Genomic DNA, 18,710 nt, shown 5'->3' on the forward strand with positions numbered 1-18,710 from the left:
AATTACTTTTGTCTTGTCAGACCTGGTTGCAGAGCCCTTGGGTCTTGCATGAAGTAGATAAATCTAATAATACATTTTGTATTGCCTCTGGATATATGTCTTCTTCTCTAGGTGGTCTGTATTTCATTGCTGTTCCTGTACATCAGATTTTTAGCCATATAAGCAGAACATCTGAGCCTGTGCCTGTTCTAAAGCAAGTTGCAAATAATTCTACAGTTAGAGTAGCTACCATGTTTTGTGAGAGCTGTTAACAGGCTAACATTGCAAGAGATGAATGAGATGAGATGGGTGAGTTCAGGTTGATTATGGGAACCTCCTGGGTTGTTGCACCTTCTGTAGGTAGCAGGTGAGGTCTCTGATGTGCTGGGGTTCTGTGGCTAATAGTTGCTTGTTCTAAAGCCAGTGGTTACTGCAGCAGCACTGGCGCTGAAGCAGGCACAAGATGTTGTTGTGTTGTGGCTGGGACACCTGCTCAGCTCCAGTCATTTCTCTTCTGAGATGTGCTGGCTCTGCAGAACTCTGTTTTCCAGCCCATCTGAGAGCAGAGCGTGGAAGGACACGTTGTTCTCTTCTGGACATCACATCTCACAGATTGCTTCAGAATAAATGGCTAGGGCTTGGTTTGAAGAATCAGGCATTGTTTGTGAAGGCAAGGGGGGAAACAAAGGGAAGGGACTAAGCAAATTCAGAGGTAAATTCAAATTTAACATCAAGCCATGAAACAAACAGTTGAAGTGTAAGGTTAAAAGCTCTGCTGTGTTAGAAAATAGTATGTGATGTGGTCATTGAACTTCAGGTTCCAGTGCTGTGCTTTATCAAGATGCACGCAGAGCTTTAGGCAATTCCAGCTTTGTGCTGAACAGTTAGTGTGTGGTGGACCTCCACAGCATAGGTTTGTTACTTCCCTCCACGTCCTGTTGGAAAATGGGTTTGAGTTGAGCCACTGAAAGAGTCAGGTTAAACAAAATGCATCTGGGATCAATATGGATTCATAATCCTACCAAAGGAAGCCCTGAAATGGGTAAGAGTATCCCAGTAATTTCACTGAGGTGTATGTGGTATGAATATGAGGTGCAAGAGCAACATAGCAGGAGTTCAAGTAAATCCTCTTAGCATCAGGATTAAGGCGACCAGCTCTTAGGTCCTTTCAAGAAGTGATTTGTTCAGTTCTTTTGACTTCATCTCAGTAGCTTGTGGAGGTGTTTGTGGTGGGTTTACTTTACACAGCAGTGGGTTTGGTCCCAGTATGTCACAGTAATTTGTTAATTTTAATTAAGCTTGTTCTGACACTGGAGTTTGGTCATGAGCTTGACCTGCATGGAAACATGTGAGCATGTTGGGAAGCGGAGAAGTGTCCACTCCCTGCTCCATTGCTGGACATTACCCTGTTGCTGTCTCTGCTGCCATGATGCCAAGGGACTCCTCCCTTTGTTTTGGGGGTTTTGTTCTCCTAACAGCTTTTTCCTGTCTTTTTTTTCCCCTTTTTTGTGCACACACATGCACAGAACATTGTTTATTTTTCATCTTGCCCTTTCCTTTTTCTCTCCCTCCAGCTTTTCTTTATTTCTATCTTACATTAATTCTAATCCCCTTTCCTGGAAAACAGGCTCTTGGGGAGGTTTTCACTATCTCTGCCTTGAAACAAACCTATTGGGATTTATAATGGACATTTTGATGCTTGCAGAGTAGGAACATTATCAGTGACAACCCTGAAATTCAGGAAAGTATAAGTAATCTTTAGGAGATCAGTGGAAAACTGGAGGTTTTGCTAAAGGAAGATAGACAATATAGAGGGTTGGCTGGTTTGGGGGGTTTTGGGTTGTTGTTTTTTTTCTTTGGGAAAGATTAAATAGACTATATTTATCCTCCTCTTACTAGCCAGATCACAACTCTTCTGTTGATTTCTTCTACACAAACCAAAGAAAGGACATAAACAAGATTGCTGAAGGTGGAGGAAAGCCTAAGGTTTTGAAGCACACTCAAATCACCAAGAATCATTCATTTTCCTTTCAAATGCAGCATTAGCAATAGAGCTCTAAATCAATGAAAGGTCTAAAATTAGGTCATCCTGAGATCAGATGTGAATCACAAGTTAATCATATTTTCTTTTATTATCATTGTCTTTACCCTTTTATTTTCTCCTGACAAATTAGGTTCCTGACTCAAAACCAGAGTGAACTGTGAAGGCATGAAACCCTGCTGGGATAGATCACACCAGATCACCTGTGGTTGGGGTCCTGAAAACCTTTTGGTTTGGAGGTTCATGCTGCATCTGAAACTGAGTTTGAGTGATTTATGGGTTAGTGCTGTATCCCTCTCTCCCCCAGCTCTCTGACGTTTCAAGTAGCTGTGGGTTTTTAAATTAATGAGAAAATATTACTGCTAAAGCTTTCTAAATAAGGTTTAGAACCCACTCAGGAAGTGACAGGGTAGGACAGCATATAATTATCTCTTGATTGTGGCACAAAGCTGAGGGAACTGTATTCTCTATTGCTATACATTTAGATGAAACTGATGAAATTCATCTCTATCTGAAAGCAGAGGGATGAGGTGACCTGCAAGATAAGTGTGTAAGACGTGCAAGCATGTAGGTGCTGTCTGTTGGTTCCTGTGAAATGGCAGCTCTGGAGACTTGTGTTTCCTTGAAGCAGCAACAGCTTTAATCCCAGATTTGTGTGCATGGTGCTGCAGGAACATGAATGTATACTTGAGAGATGATGTTGGCATTGTGCCTATGTGTGTTTCTGGGAGAAGTGTATCTTGGTGGGTGTGTTTCTGGCTGGTTGTAGGTGCTGACTTGAATCTGTGGATGCAACAAACACTATGGACAATGCAGGTATAACGAATAAATGGCTTCCTCATAGAATAAAGATTTATTGCAACAAAAATGATGGCATTGCAGGAGAGGAACCCGCACAGACCCTTGCAGAGAGTGTGCGTGCTCAGCAGGAAAGTCCTCAGAGGTGTCACCATCTGACATACCTCAAACTATTCTCCCTGGTGCTGATCACGTTCCAGCGTCCTTCCTGCACTTGGAGCAGAGATTGGGTATGGCAGCAGAATGGTGACCACATATGCCAGCAGTGCAGCCCCCTTATGAATGAAGGTTTGTGTCACCGCAGAGCAGTGTGCTTTTAGGGCAAAGCACGTGAGGGTGGGCAGCACGTGATGGCTCATGTCTTTGTGTTGGTCAGAGGAGGCAGGTGTACGTGAGAAGGCTCCTCCACCTTTCCTTCATACAGCCACAGCACTTGCCAAGGCATCATTAGTGGGGCTCTCGTGTTTCAGGGCAGACTATTGAGCAGCTGCTCAAGTGCCAGCTCACTTGGTAGCCTCGAAAACAAAACGTCCCTTGTTTCTCATCAGCACTGTGAATGACTTACTGCCTTCCTGAACCTTGGGTTTGGCCCTGCAGCTTTCAGGAGAGACAAGAATGTGAGATTTTTGCCAGTGATGTATTCTTGTAGGTCTGTTTTATATCCGTTATCAATTTAATGTGCCACTTTAATGAGATTTTGCTTTTTCCATCTCCTCCATAGAGCTGATTACTTAGCGTGTGTGGTTGCTCTTTGTGTTTTTTTTCTTTTCTAAAGGAAACTACAAGTGAAGAAGTTGACTGTTTCCTTCAGCTGAAGAGAATATTTCCCAGGTCCTAGTGGGAAAAGGTGAAAAAGGGAACCAGAGGATGTTGCTAGTAGGTATGTACATGACAGGAAGCCATGACTAGCGGTGTGATTGTCAACAGGAAACAAAAAGCCATAGCTGATGGGATGCTGCCATACAATACACTTTCTGTGTCTTGTTGCCTGCTGGACTGTGTGGCCTGGGAACCAGTGTATGTCTACGTGAGATATTCTCCTGTCCATTCATCTGCTGGAGTTTGAATTGTTCTGCATCTGGTTAATCCACTTTGCTGGAGCTGGCAAACCCTGGGATTTTTTCTTGACACCTGCTACTGTAAAGAACTGCAAAAGCTATGGGGAGGAAAGGGTTGTGTGAGCCACCTTCACCAGCTGGCAGCTGAGCGCTCTTCAGACCCGAAGGCACCTTTGAGGTATCTCGACTGTTCAGTGCTCTGCAGATATGAACGCTGAGCTTTTCTGGCACGTTCTCACATTGGCCTGGTTGTTCTCACCATGCTAGTACATGGGAAAGAAGACTTCCTCTCAGACATAGCTTATATCATCCTGGAACTGATCATTGCAGTGCTGGCCATCCTGGGGAACATCCTGGTCTGCTGGGCAGTCTATTTGAATAGCAACTTGCAGAACGTCACCAACTATTTTGTGGTGTCCCTGGCTGCTGCTGACATTGCTGTGGGTGTGCTGGCAATCCCCTTTGCCATCACCATCAGCACTGGCTTCTGTGCCTTCTTCTATGGCTGTCTTTTCATTGCCTGCTTCGTCCTGGTCTTGACACAGAGTTCAATCTTCAGCCTCCTTGCTATTGCCATCGACAGAATCATTGCGATCCGCATTCCCCTCAGGTAAGCATGGGTTGGGGTGGTGAGGGATGAACACAGCAATAACAACACATCTGGAGAGGAACTGGGGAAGGAAAAGTTAAATGAAGATCAGCACTTTTTCTCTTGTAATTTGAAAGAAAACCCCCACTTTTCCAGGTCTTGAAGGCTGCCCTGGTTGTTGGATTTTCTGGTTGCTTCTTTTTCCAGTTCTCTGCTCTCATATGGTGTATGCTCATGGCATTGCACTGCACTGCCTAGGAGCTGCCATTCCCAATTTAAACAGGATCGCGCAGTAACATCAACCTGTGCTCTGAGCTGCAGCCAGCAGCACCAGCAGGATCCCTGTGGGAAAGTGGAGCTAAAGCAGTGCACGGTGGGGGCAGAAAAGGGATGAGGACAACTCGTCTCCTTCCCCATGGGGACAGTGGGACTCTGCCTGCAGCCACAGCAGGTTGTGGAGAGTGTGGATGGGGTTTTGTTAAATGTGAAGGGAGGAGAAGCAGCAGGTGATGAAGAAATGGGTCTTAGGAGGATCTGAAATAGCTTAGGCACTGCCTCTGAAACAAGTGTTATTAGGTCAAGGCAGAGGCTTGTCCCTAACCAGACCTGCAGATGGTTATTCTGTGGTGTCTACTCTGGCATTTAAAGGAAGAAAACACATTCCAGTATTAGAGCTTGAAAACTGAATATGACTCGCTGCTACTTGGTGTGCAACCAGGGACAAGGGGAAGTTTTGCTACATGCACAGGGGCTGCTACTCAGTTCAGTGTTCCAGAAGCTCAGTGCTGTGATGGGATATATCTGACCGTGGGTGTGAAGCAGCATTTAATTTTGTGAGCTGGGTTTGAATGCTGTGTGACAGTGCTTCCAAGTTATTCAGTAAGCTTGAAAGATGTAGAGGAAGCCTCGGGAGAGGCTAGTGTAGGCACAGTGTAGGAGTCTCCTTCCTTCCTGTTTTGCCCTTAGGAGGATGCAGCCCACTGTCAGGGATGGATAGACTTGCTTCCTATCCTTAACAACAAACGTGGCTGCAAAAATGGAACAAATTTCTGATTATTGTGCTCTCAAGTTTGAGTTTTTGGACATCCTCACTCCTGTTGAGCTTAATTCACTTGTGCTGACCTCTGCAGTTTCGTTTTGTCTCTTGTGAATACTTTGGTTATCCAGCACTTATGTCAATTAACACAAACCCTCCATTACAAAATAGAAAGCATTCTTTTCCCTAAAGCTGCAGAAATTACCCTTCCATGTGGACCAGTGCAGTGTAGCCTTTCCCGAAGCCTAGCCTCAGCAAACTTGGGCTGCTGGAATATTACCATTAATTGTCAGGTTCCAAACCTGGAGCTGTACTTGTCACAGCCTCTATTTTTGATGTAGCTGTCAGGAATGACCATTCCATTGCAGAGAAAACTCTATTGATATTAGTTACCTATAAATCAGTCTCCACTTTTCTATGGTTTCAGTTTATAAACAAAACTATTGATAAATGGTACAAATAACCATATAACCATATGTAGAGTAGCTCTTGGGAGCTTGCCTCTGAAATGGTTTTGAGAAGGGCTGGTGTCTTTAATTCCTCTCCCATGAGCTAACCCTGAGGGCTTTTGCGGACAGTTTAAGCGCTTTTATTACTAGAGGATGACTTACCAGGAAAAGGGTTTTAAAATCTGGATTTCTGCCCATTTTTGGCCCTATCACTGTAATGATCTTTTCTTGAAATTTAGTTTCCTGGAATAGCCAAGGTGAAGAGTCCTTTAGAAAAACCAGACTCGATCAGTGCCGGGCACCCTACTGGGTTTGCTGGTTTGTTTTTGACATAACAGAACACACCCTCCTCTGGCCCGGGAACAGTGGAGCTGACTGGATGCAGAAACCCACAGGTACATCCATGGGTACCTCTCCTCCTTGTCCTCCGCTGGTTTCTCCTTTTACAGTACGAGTGGAGAACTTGGTAATTGTGTTTCCCCTGAAGGCTTTATGGATGAATAAGCATTAAATGTATAGCCTCAGACATGCTGAGCAAGTGAAAGCTGGTTAGCTGAAGAGGGAGATGTGGGATGACTGAGACTGCTCACGTCCTTTATCTGGTTGTCTCAAAAATGTGTCAAACCAGTGGAAGGAAAGTCCTGCCGCTAAAGATGGAATGTTTTGACTGTCATTTAATGCCTGGGAAAGCCTCTTCTCTCCCCTTCAGAGGACAAGAAAGGTAACACCAGGCATTCCTAATATTCATTAGATGAACGCTCCTAAGAATAAAACAGACTTCCTTCGCTCTAGTGAAACCAAAAAAGGACAAACCTATATTTTCTTGTTCTTTTTAACTGTTTCATGTTGGGTTTGTCCTAAGGAAGGTAATCACATGTCTCTGGATACATCTGTGGATGTGTATTCCCACACAAATAATCTGTCAGCATTAAGGAGACAGAAGTGTGGGATTTATGATTCTGCTTGGTTTTTTGGACACCTCAGTACATGATTAGTTACCTTTGGAATGATTTTTCTGTGGATAAAAGACCTTCTCCTCCAAAATCGCAGTGAGAAAAGACATCTATATGTAAACTTTAACAATACGTTAAATCTAATTTGTGCAAGTCTCATGTGTTCTGCCTTTCAGATGATTCAAACATAGAATTCCATAACTTTTCCACAAGTTCTCAAACCCTTTGCTGAATTCTGCTGTGTTTTATACAAAGGTAACAATTTCCACGTGGCAAAAAGCGCTGCCAAGGAAGTGAGTGTGAGCCATTGCTGGGTCTGGGATAAGATCTGAAATGTCTCTAACATGGCAGGTACCTGAAAGCTGTGCTCACTGATACAAACCTCCTGGGTGCTCTGAACAAAGCTGGCTGCAAGTGTGAGCTGCAGGATGAAGTCATAGGCCACAAACAATTGCCACTTTCCAGGCTCTTTGGTACCAGCAAAGGCTTCATGGGCACAGTGCCCAGCCACGTGTTCTGGTGTAGGCATCTATGGTAAGGATACTCCCGTGGTGAAGGACAGGTAGCTCCGATGCACTGGGGAGAGGGGAGGCGTTTTAATTCCTGCAGGCAGATGGAAAAGTTTTCTCAGGTTACTGCCTGCTCAGTGAGCTGGATTCAGGTGTCGTGGCCTAAATACTGATGCAGGTCATACAGTGCCAACTGCAGTAACTTGTTGAAGTGCAGCCCTTTTCCTCTGATGAAAGCTGCTTTGGAGATGACTGCCTAAGCTGCCGGGATGCTTCTCTAGGAAAGTGTTACTGAGGTGCAGCTCCCTGTCATTTGGAGCACTGGGAGAGATTTATCCCATGTAGTGGTGATTGAAACTGCAGCTCTGAGGGGGCATTGGAATGTGTTCTGCCAGAGGCTAGGGGTGATGGACATGAAGAACTGGCTTCTCAGAGTCTGGGGTAGAATAGGGGAGTGAACACAAACCCTGAATAAAGTATAGGACATGGAAAGGACCTTCGTGCTGGCAACAGTCTGTTTCAGCCATTGCTTTAATTCTCTAGAGTTGCCTTCTCAAATGCTCATATATGAACATCTGAATCAGTGAATCATGGATTTAAAGTTTTATTATCTCTTTGAGCCATATCTGGACTTATTCTTTCCCTGCTCACCATAAAACTGTTGACTTCATGACAAGCCTTTCCTATTTTCGTTCATGTCAAATAGGTCATGGGCAGATTCTGCCTAATATGAAAGAAGAATAAGTCACTTCCTCCTTTGAACAAGCATGGGCATGGCTTTGAAAGCACTGCCAGTTGTCTGTGGCTTCATGGGCCACAGTGGAACTTGCTGTTTCCAAGCTTTTAGTCTGGAAACTGATTGTGCCTTGGGCAAAAGAATGGAGCCTGCCCACAGTTATTGCTTCTGGAGTTTACAGCCCTATGTCCACCTTTGGGATCCAACCCTACACTGTCTTCATAGCCTAGACTAGCACTAGTATCAGCACCTGGTAATAGGGCAGGAAGTTTCTTGAGTGAGACTTTCGGGAAAGGATTGTTTAGGTGGTGCATGGGAAGGTCTGGGTTTGGCTTCTTGCTCTGCCACAAGATTTCCTGGACAATGGTGGGATTGTCAGTGTCTGTCGTTTCCAGATGCATGTAATAGGGATGGAATATCCTCCTGTTGTCTTGCCCCTATGGCTGCAGCTCCCAAGGTGTGGGCTCTTGAGTGGATGCATCCAGTGAATGGTGTTTTGTAGTGATTTGTTAAAATCCATTGAGCACTGCTGGGATTCAGATCAAAGCCCAGCACCCTCAGTGCTGAGCACAGGCTTTCTGGTGTGGTGTGCTGATGGTGGCTGAAACACGCTCCATGCATGGCAGAGCTGTCTGGTCAAGATGTGCAGTGCTGTCAGCCAGAGCTGGGTTTGAAGACAAGCAGCTGGCTGGTTGGATGCCATGACAAAGAGTTAGGCCAATTACATATCGTGCAATGTATGGAAAGATTTTAACTCCTACTTGAGTTAACTGTGGTTCTTATACCAGCTCTGCCTTCCACCCAGCTTCATAGTTCATGAATCGGACTGGCGAGGTGCTACACTTTGTGAGGGAATCCTGGTGACAAGGACCCAGCAGCATCGCATCCTCAGGGGAGTTACTCTAGGCAGCACTGCTGAGTTGTTCCTGCACCAAGGGCAGCTGTGCTCCTGGAGGCAGTTTCCAGGCTGATGGCTGGAAGAGCAGCAGGGCAGGTGAAATTATTTTGGGGAAAACATCCACAATTTAATGTGTTTGCAGAAGTGGGGTTTGTTTTCTAGAGGAGTCAGGTGACCCATCCCCACACCCAGCCGCACTGTGAGCATCCCTGTGATCTGCACTGATGTTCTTTGTGTCTGGAATTTCACGAGGATAAGTCATTGTTTGCGTAGCAAGTCCTGTATTTCCAGGAAGCACGAGAACCGCTTGTGCACGGGCAATCCAGTGCTGTCTGGACACATCAGACACACTACAAAGTCACCTGCCAGCTATGCAGAACATGGGCTGTAGGTGTGACTAGCTCTTTGCAGCAGGCTGTCTCCTGCATAGGTGCCAGCGATTCACAGTGTATGATGTTTCCTGGAAGCCCTGAACTTGCCATGTAGAGCTGTGCAGCACTGAGCTTCCAGAGACAAGCTTTGGCCTGGCTGCTGTGAGCCTAGAAAGATGCTGAGACAGGTACATGAACTCTCCAGTGCCTCTTAGACATCTCTAACTGGACAAAAGGAATGAGTCTGGGGAAGTCTGCCTGGACAATAACCCTCCCTCAGTCATCCAGTGGTGTCCCTGCGCATCCTAGAAATTAAGCTTTCCCAAGCACATTAACATTTCTCAGTGGGTTCCTGTCCAATGTAGTGCTACATCGTGAGATGTTGTGAGCTTTCTCTCTTAACCCTTGGAGAACTGAACAGGGTGTTGTGGAAACGCACTCTCTGGTAGGCTGGCAATTGCCACTGCCAACACAATACACTGCAGCTGGAAAGCAGGCAGCTGCTTGGGTTAAGTGCTGTTCCTAAGCCTTGTAAAGTTTGTTGCATGGGATTCCCCAGAGGGGAAGAGGGAGGGAGAAGGAGGGGGGGTGCTTGCCTGGAGCAGTAATGAATGTATTTTTAGTGGAAGGGAAGGGACATCTCTAGTCGTGGGATAACAGCTGCACAATTTCAAAATTCCTCTGACAAGATGCAGCCAATTCCAGGGCTTCAGGGTTTTGAGGGTTTTTGGTTTGGTTTTTTCCAAGCTTCAAGTGCCTTCAGCCAACCTCTTGCTCCCTGAGTGTACTTTTTAAAGTGTAGATGCTGTTCTGCTGCATTGCTGAGGTCTGACTGCTACCGTCCATGCTGTGCCCTTAGCATCCCCTAGACATTGAGCAGGATCCACTGCTTGCTGGAGAAATCTTTTTATCTCTCAGAATCAGCTGAAATTCCTCCCTCATTTACAGAAGAGGGATTTCAGTATTTTTGGATACTGCGAATTGTGTGGTTGGCTCCATTACCCACTCCTTTTTCTGATTTTGAAATGCAACTGAGGAAGAGAGACTCAAGCCTGCCAGGCTTTGTGTGGAGCCTGCTTCTCCCCCAAGGCCCCTCAGCAGGGATTTAAAGCATATGCAGGATCTCCATTCTGTACTGTGTCCAGCAAAAGCAGCCTCTCTCCTCCTCTGTCTTCAACTTGCATTGGGGTAGGAGCATGAACCTGTGGGAGTGACTGTTTCATTGAGAGATGGAAAGTTTTCTGTGGCTTGTTGGATTATTTTATTTTTAATGTTTGTTTGCTGAGAGAATTCTGGGGACAGAGGGAGAAGGAGCACTGGGTAAACACTGGGAGCCCTGCGCTACTGTTGTCCGATCGCAGACACATGGGGTCAAGTACAGTGTGGGACCCACACTGGACAATGTGGGAATCCGGCCATCTACTTTCCATGTTAAGCATTACCAAGGGAAGGAAAGTGCATTGAAATAAACTGTTGCCCTGATTTACATTTTCAGAGAGAAGAACTGGTAGAGTCAGCTCAGGACCTGCAGTAACCTGTGGGGCCTTGGGAACTGGCTGATATTGCAAACAAACCAAGGTCCCTGCCTGTACTGTCAGATTCTTGCCGTGTTGCTTATTGCCTCTTTCAACAGATCAATACCTCCACCACTGAAGTCTCCTTTTGCGTGTGCAGTGCAGCCCACAGAACACCTGCAGTCAGAGCACTCAGCTTAAGTCCTTTCTGAGAAATGCTTGGGGTCCTCGTAGCCAGGCTGATGAGGAAACTGCTGACTTGTCTGAGTTGTGTCAGGAAGGTTGGTGGTGCTGGCCTTCCTGAAAGTGCCCTTGTGGAGCAGAGTGAGGTGCTGTGAGAGGCAATGCCAGCCTGGCTTCTGCTGTTGAGTCAGCAGAATTTCCCTGGAGCACACCTGCCCATGGAAGTGGAGCCAGTGGCACCTTTGTGCTGTTTGGCTTGCAGATCTACTACAAGACAGGCATAGCAGGTCTATGTTAAAAGCCTGCTCCTTTGCCAGAAAGGAGGAACTATCTCAGACTTTGGCAAGAGGGCCATGGTGGCCTTCATCACTAAGGGTCAGAACAGTGCTGTTGATTGTTCAGGCTGCAAGATGTATGTGCATGATCAAGTGGGCTGGTGAAGGAACACATGAAAACTGTATTAAGTTCCCTGTTTTTCTGTCACATATTCACTGCCTAAAGGAAAGGGGAGGGAAGTAGGTGGCATACAACATCACCATGGAGTCTTTGCTGTGCTCTGCTGCGTGGGTTCTGCACGGCAGTTTGAGAGCCCATCTGAAGAAGCAGGTGCCTTTCTTGCTGTCTTATGTCTTCTGGGCCATGGGGAAACTGTATGAGTGTCAGAGGCTTGTTGAATTATACTGATGTAATTCCCATTTCCTCTGCTTTATAGGTACAATGGCTTGGTGACTGGCTCTCGAGCTAAAGGTATCATTGCCATCTGCTGGGTATTATCTTTCATCATCGGCTTGACACCAATGCTAGGGTGGCACAATCGCGCCCAGATCGATGAGCTGGGTTCCAACAGGTCCTCTCCCATCAACTGCAGCAACAGTATGGTGGCATGTCTCTTTGAGGCTGTGGTCACCATGGAGTACATGGTCTACTACAACTTCTTTGCCTGTGTGCTCCTGCCCCTACTCATCATGTTTGGTATCTACTTGAAAATCTTCATGGCAGCCCGGCGGCAGCTCAAGCAGATGGAGAATAAAATGGTACATGGAGAACGTTCTCGTTCTACTTTGCAGAAGGAAGTCCATGCAGCCAAGTCTTTAGCCATCATTGTTGGGTTGTTTGCAGTCTGCTGGCTTCCACTGCATATTATTAACTGCTTTACCCTATTTTGCCCAAATTGTGCCCATGCTCCCCTCTGGCTGATGTATCTGGCTATTATCCTGTCTCATGCCAACTCAGTTGTAAATCCTCTAATTTATGCCTACCGAATCAGGGAGTTCCGATACACCTTCCGTAAAATCATCAGCCAGCACATCCTGGGCAGGAAGGAGCCATTCAAGGCAGGAACAGCCAGCTCCAGGACTTCCACTCATGGTGGGGACGCAGAGAACGCCAGCATACGAATCAGTGAGTATGCATTAGAGGTGTACACCAATGGAGAGATCCACAGGGATCCTGAAAAGCAGGACCTAAAAAAATGCAAAGCTGGCTTGGATTGGCACCAGAATGGAAATGCTCTGGACATGGAGACTAATGGTCATCTGCTACATTCCTGCAAAAATGGGATTCTTTCAGATGTGTGCATGAGCAGGGAGCTGCACAGTGACGAGCTCCTTGATGCCCAGGTGTCTTACCCAGATCTGGAAAGAGCAGCCTTGGCAGCAGCTGATGTTTCCTGATGAGACTTGCAAAGTCTTCCTGGTAGAATGATTGTTTTTTTCCCATTGGTGACCTCTGCCATGGCAGAAAGGGAGGTTGGGGGGCGGGGGGAGAGGTGCGCATCTCTATTGCTGTGGAGAAAGGGGTCCCTCCCCAGGACTGTTGGGATGATCCTAAATACCAGACTGGAGAAAAGCCAAGATACCACTGAAATGGACTAAGGAAGGAGGGACACGTTACCCGTCAATGACCTGTCGCCAAGAGCAGCGCCGAGGTCAAAGATGGCATTCCAAGTTCAGCACTGGGAGACCCTGCTGATGCAGGGCATATCATGACATTATGCTGTACTGTGTACCTGTGATTGTATGTCGGTTTTGCTGGCTTTACCAGCAGGAATAAAAGTGTGCCTGGAAGTGTTCACTGAACTACGAAGAGCAGCAGGGAAGGGGCCATTCAGTACTTTGGCCCTGCAACAAACACAAGGGGGACAGCAACATCTGTCGGTCAGGAAGGATGCCAGCAGCTGCTTGGAGAGGGAAGGAATTTACCTGATGGGAACTTTGGATGCCTTCAACCATGGCATTTTGTCCTTCAGTTCATGTTTTTAAAGCTTATACTGCAACAGGTTGCTTGAATATTTTTTTTCTTGTCTTGATAAGATTATTTCTATGTTAAGTTATAAAAGATGGGCCAGAACTCATATCCATTCCCTGAGCGCTCGACGTTCCAGATGCACAAGGCAAATAAACTCACAGCTCTCTACTTTGTTTAGCAAATAATGAAAACAGTCTGTAATATGGATTTCCCTTAGCAAAAGGGCTGTTAGCAGGACTTGGTGCTGCAGACAAGCAGGCAAACAGGCCAGGTTATAGTCTGTCACCAGGGTGGTCATGCCTCGAGGTGTGTGAGCTGTCTGTAGGCTGGTGGCACTGTCTGCTTCTTCCCACCCCATCTCTGTGTTTGAGCTCCTAGAATGCACATTCTTTCCATGGCTCCAGATGTGTGTGAAGGGAGCTGATTTTCCATATTTTGTTCATTTTCATCCTCACTCAAAAGGCTGTGTGATCTTCTTTATTGGGGTGGGGAGGAACACGCACGCATACCTAACGCTTACTTTTTGAATTCCAATGAGCTCTATTTAAACACCTTTTCTCCTGTGATTTTAGTTTTTTCCTCAAGTGCTTTACTGTGAAGCCTGATGTGTCCCTGTGGTGCAGAGGCCAACAGAAGTGGGTCTGTTTGGTTAGAAGATGCTTCTACTCTGAGAAGCTGAAAAGCATCAGTAGTAGAGGAAACCAGCTTAGGAACTGCGGTCTCCTGTGTAAGAGAACAGGCAAATTCATGGTGCAGCAAATGTCTGCACTGGTGTGGTTTGTTGCAGAAGTATTTCACAGCAGGTTGATGATTTTCTGGACCATTTATGAAGCTTTGTAGCTCAAGGACAGCAGAATGCTACGTTCAGCTTGATTTCTACCTAAAGATTGTCTCAGTTTTGTTCTCCAGACAAATAATTCACATTTAATACCACCAGCCTTCTGGAGAGACGGGGGGTAATGGTCCTGCTGGAAAACCAAAAGTCCACTAATTCCAGGGATCTGAAGCTTATTCCCTGGCTGAAAACGTCAGAAATATCATCCCCCCCAAACCTGGGACCTCCTCAGGTGTGTAAACTAACATTTCAGAAGCCAAATAATCTCTTTTGCAGAAAGGGGAGGGAAACTGGGTTTTGATATTTGAGGAAGAGCAGGTTAGGTTTCTGTGTTCTTATTCTATGTTTATTTTATATATTGTGAACTATTAAAATGAAAAGTCAGTTTTATTTGAGGATAATTTTCTTTTTGCCAGTGTCCCTACATGAAGGCGGAGAATAGTTCAGAGTGCTAAATGTGCTCAAGTACGTAACTGCTCCAGGGTAGCACAAGAGATGGACAAAAAGATGTGGTTGCCACCACAACCCTTAGTAGAAAGACAGGTAAATGTGTAGAACAATTGACTTTACAGTTTAATTGAATTGCTGCTTTCTTGGCACGGCTCTTCTACGTAGTCTGACGTCAGAGGAGTGGATTATCAGTCCAGCACCATTAACACACACAAAGCCGTTTCCCCGGGACTGACACTGTAGGTAGTTCCTCTGTAGGGTGGCCTGGGATCTTGTTACTCTTGGTGTTTCTGGATGGGGTATTTCTGTAGGTTATTTGTGGGATGGCTCCTCTGACCTCCTGTGTAACAGTGGCAGAGGAACTCAGTCAGGAAAATGGGGGTCTGATCTCTTCAGGCCACAGTTGGGAGCTGAAATGTTTCTAAGAATAACACAAGATTACATCCGGTATTCATGTCAATAACAATTAGGTCCACAAAGAAGCAGAGCAGGAAAGGAAGTGTGGGAAAATACCAGCATCACTTATGTGCTGGAACACACACGAGTGCAGAAGTGTCTCCTATTGAGCTTTAGTTGCCATTGTAATGCGATGTTTCATGCCACATTGCATCAGACTTTCAACAGCTGATGTGGGTTGCTCGCTTTCTATTGTTTCCTGAGCTTCTTCACACTCAATTATGGCAGCTTCTTCCTTTGTTGCCACGAGAATCAAGTTGATCTATGTTGATGTAACAAATTTAGGATTGTCACTCTGGAAAACTTGCCTGCCCAACCAGATTGCCATGTAAGCTTACTGAATTTCCAGATGTCTTGAAATTAGCTTTTCTGTTGTTGTATGAGGTGCCCCCGAGTGTGTCCAATCCCTTTCAATATTAGTGATCCAGATTTGGCAGGAATAGAGTGTGTGAAGGGGCCAGGGGATGTGTGCAGGAGGAAGTGCAGTGGGGGTAAGTGGGCAGCACATTATATATAGCATTGTGAGTCTGCAGTCACAGGAAGGAAGGGATGGCAATTGCACCACAGGCTGTGTGGGCCTTCTGGCAAATGTATGTCTGAGATGGACCCTCAGATGTTTTAGTTGTGGGGAGCTCAACAGGCTTGTGCCTTTTGAACAGAATTTTGGACTTCTTATTTCTCATTTCCCAGGGATGACCATTGCAAGGCTTGCTTTTGGGGGTTTTGTTGTTTAGTTGGGAGTTTTTTAAGGGAAAAAAGGAAAAAGAGCTGTATGGTCCCATCAATGAAATGTGCTCTTCTGGGAGCATTCTCCACTCTTGGAAAGTACCTGTCTTCCAAACTGCATAGGGATCATTAGAAAAATTGAATGATTTTTTCCCACTTATCCCCATTCTCCTTCCAGCTGGAGAATGTTTAGCTGGTGAACTACAGCTCTTCTGGATAAACAAAGATGGTACCAAGACAGAGGGAAGAGTGAGGTGACTTATCAGAGAGGCTGGAGAAGGCCTCCTTGGGAATCCAAGGTTCAGTGGGTCCAGAGGGTAAGAGCTGGGGTAAGAAGAAGCTGATTCCATTCAACTGGAGCTTCTTACTAAAAGCGGCTGAAGATCTACAGAGAGATGTGATGCCTCATTTGATGTGAGGGAATCCATGAATTTCACCATTCCCTGAAGACTTTCTGGCTCCAGGGTTTATTTGTTAAAACAGGGTTTCAGAGAAAGTAAAGTCTGATCAATTGCCAGGAGTAATTTGATCGAGAGTTCTTCCTGGGGCCCCCTCCTCAGTAAGACACTGGGTTTTGTGTGTGCAAGTAAGTGCACTTACAGCTTTGTCCTGCAGGGTTTCATTTGGATCAGTAGTATTTCAAAGCTCTGTGTAAGCTTGAACTGCAGCTCTTGAACAGAGAAACAGTTCGGTGTCATGAGACAGCTGGGGTTAGTGTAGACAGAAAAGGTTTGCCACTGGTCCCAGCTGGTGCTAAGAATCTTATTGTGCAGATGGACTTGGGAGTTACATGGGACAGAGTCTGAATCTTTGGTTGTTCTTTGAGAAGAGGCTCCAGGAGATGCTGGTGGATACAGAAAAGTCTCTAAGGTGTGGGAGCAGAATGGAGGGTTAGAGTGGATGGGAAATCTTGGTGGTGAAGGAAGATTTGTAGGGGAGATGTTTGGGAGGATTTCAGGGGAGCAGGAATGTGCTGGGAGGTGCTGTGGATGGCCCAGATGGTGCTGGCATGAGACCAAGGTGGGACTTGCTGAGGAAGGACTCTGGAAAGAATGTACAGTCTTAGAGCTCTCCAGGGGTCACTACAGAGAGTCAGCCTTACCTGGTGCATGCAAAGGGTTCAATTCATAAGGTCTATTAGTGACCAAGGTAGAGACAGTTCTTGTGGATTATCTCCCTTTCAGAGACACTCACATTTCATGACTGTGTCCGGGTGCAACAAAAACCCTTCTGCTTCATGAACATGAGCTCTACCTAAAACCAAATCAATCCAGCTGTGTTCCGTGGGGCAGATAAGCCTGCTGTAAGAGTGCTGTGATGAATTAGAACTGTCAAATACTCTTTAGTGGTCTTTGCTATGTTTAGCTGCCTCATAGTCAATTCTCTCCCAGTTTGTTTTGGGACTCACACTGCACTGAGTCATCCCAGAGTTTTGTCTTTCTAGCCCTGAGCTTTTGGCCTTCTTTACAGTAAAACACATCAGAAAAAGGAAAATCACACCAGTTCCTTATCTGCATGAGAGGTGCCTAACCCTGACAGACTGAGAATCCCCAGACTGGGGCAGTGTTGTGTGTAACTCCCCGTCTTATTTGCCTGCTGGGACTGTTCACACAAGGATGTGTTAAAATCAAGACTGGAACCTGTTGATCTGAGTCCATCCTTTGCTTCTCCCACTCTGTCTCAGGAGCTGGTGTTCCTGCCCTCATCCCATGGAGCGGTTGTCTCTGTGGTCTGCAAACCAAGACACTACAAACACCCTGCTGCACACGCTGTCACTATAAAACAATTACTCTTTTAATTTAAATGGTTTATGAATATAGTTGTTGTTTTCCCTCTGTTCATCAGTTACCAGTGGGAGGGGAGGGAAGGGGGTGGGAGAACCTGTGCATGCAAATGTATTTAAAGTGCGTTGACCAAAAGGGGTTTTTTTTGTCAATCTGTGAAGTTTTCATACCTGTGAAGTCGTCAGACTGCTGGGCAGTGAGGAGCCGCCGGTGCTGCTGACTCTGTCTTGGTTACATTTCTTAATAAGCATTCAAATAAAATATATTTGTAAAAGAGAGTGTGAGTGCCTTTGTCTCAGGAAGACCCGGCTGGGCCGCCCTGTTTTGTGCAAGTGTTTTCTTATCGTATTATCAGCTTTTCCCATAGATTGACCTTTCCGGAGAGCTCCCTTCTTGCTGCTGCCTACTCTGTTCCAGAACGTACTAGCATGGACTGAGGTGACAGAGCCCGATGGATTAGGAGACCCCTCACATCTCTGACATCTTGGGATCTGTCATCTCTGCAGTAAGAGCAAACGTTTACAGCTGCATACTGAACACAAGGTAGAGCACTGCATTTCCCAAACTCCTGCAGTATCATGAACAGTGTGTTGCATAGCAGGACCTGAAGGGTACCTTTTTGTACCCTTGACGTTTCTGTACCAATGACATTTCAGAGTGGTGAACTAGGATAGGGCTGTGGAGGATGGCATTTTTCCTACTAATGGGTGGATAATGGTTTTGGCTAAAAAACTGTCACAGTATTTGAAGCAGCAGGATCTTCCTTGTCACTTCTGCCCCCAATTGGACCCTGAAACAACTTTGCAGCTGTGAGAGGGGCATCCCAGCCTGCTGGCTCTCCTTCCACATGGCCCTGCCAGTGCACTTCAGACCTCCTTGTAAGACCCTTACAATTTCAGACCTCTCTCCTATTATGCTGTGCCACTGAGAGAGCCCCATCAGCCACACTAGTGTGGAAGTGGAGGCAGTGAATCTAAGGGCCATTTCTGAGCAATGCCGAAGGATGAAGTAGAAGTGATTTCCAGCTTTTTCCAGCTGGCAGCTACTAAATATGTGTGTGAGGAGGTTCATGAAAGTCTACAATCCAGGAACATTTGG

The 18,710-nt window shown here is 46.0% G+C and overlaps 1 protein-coding gene across 2 annotated transcripts in view; it reads left to right on the top strand.

Moving 5' to 3' along the window:
• Positions 1-17,888, top strand: part of ADORA2A (adenosine A2a receptor) — a 36,560-nt gene extending 18,672 nt beyond the window's left edge. For both annotated transcript variants that reach the window (XM_061370693.1, XM_061370694.1), the window contains 2 exons: positions 3,594-4,486; positions 11,827-17,888. In XM_061370693.1, coding sequence (XP_061226677.1) covers positions 4,137-4,486; positions 11,827-12,787 — 1,311 coding nt within the window. In that variant the 5' untranslated portion in view covers positions 3,594-4,136 and the 3' untranslated portion in view covers positions 12,788-17,888. The remainder of the gene's footprint in view (positions 1-3,593; positions 4,487-11,826) is intronic.
• Positions 17,889-18,710: the final 822 nt, after the last annotated feature.

Source organism: Neopsephotus bourkii, unplaced genomic scaffold (assembly GCF_033783945.1).
Source record: "Neopsephotus bourkii isolate Nb327-2 ecotype Australia unplaced genomic scaffold, CSIRO-AGI_Nbou_v1 NB_1542, whole genome shotgun sequence".
Classification (NCBI taxonomy): domain Eukaryota; kingdom Metazoa; phylum Chordata; class Aves; order Psittaciformes; family Psittacidae; genus Neopsephotus; species Neopsephotus bourkii.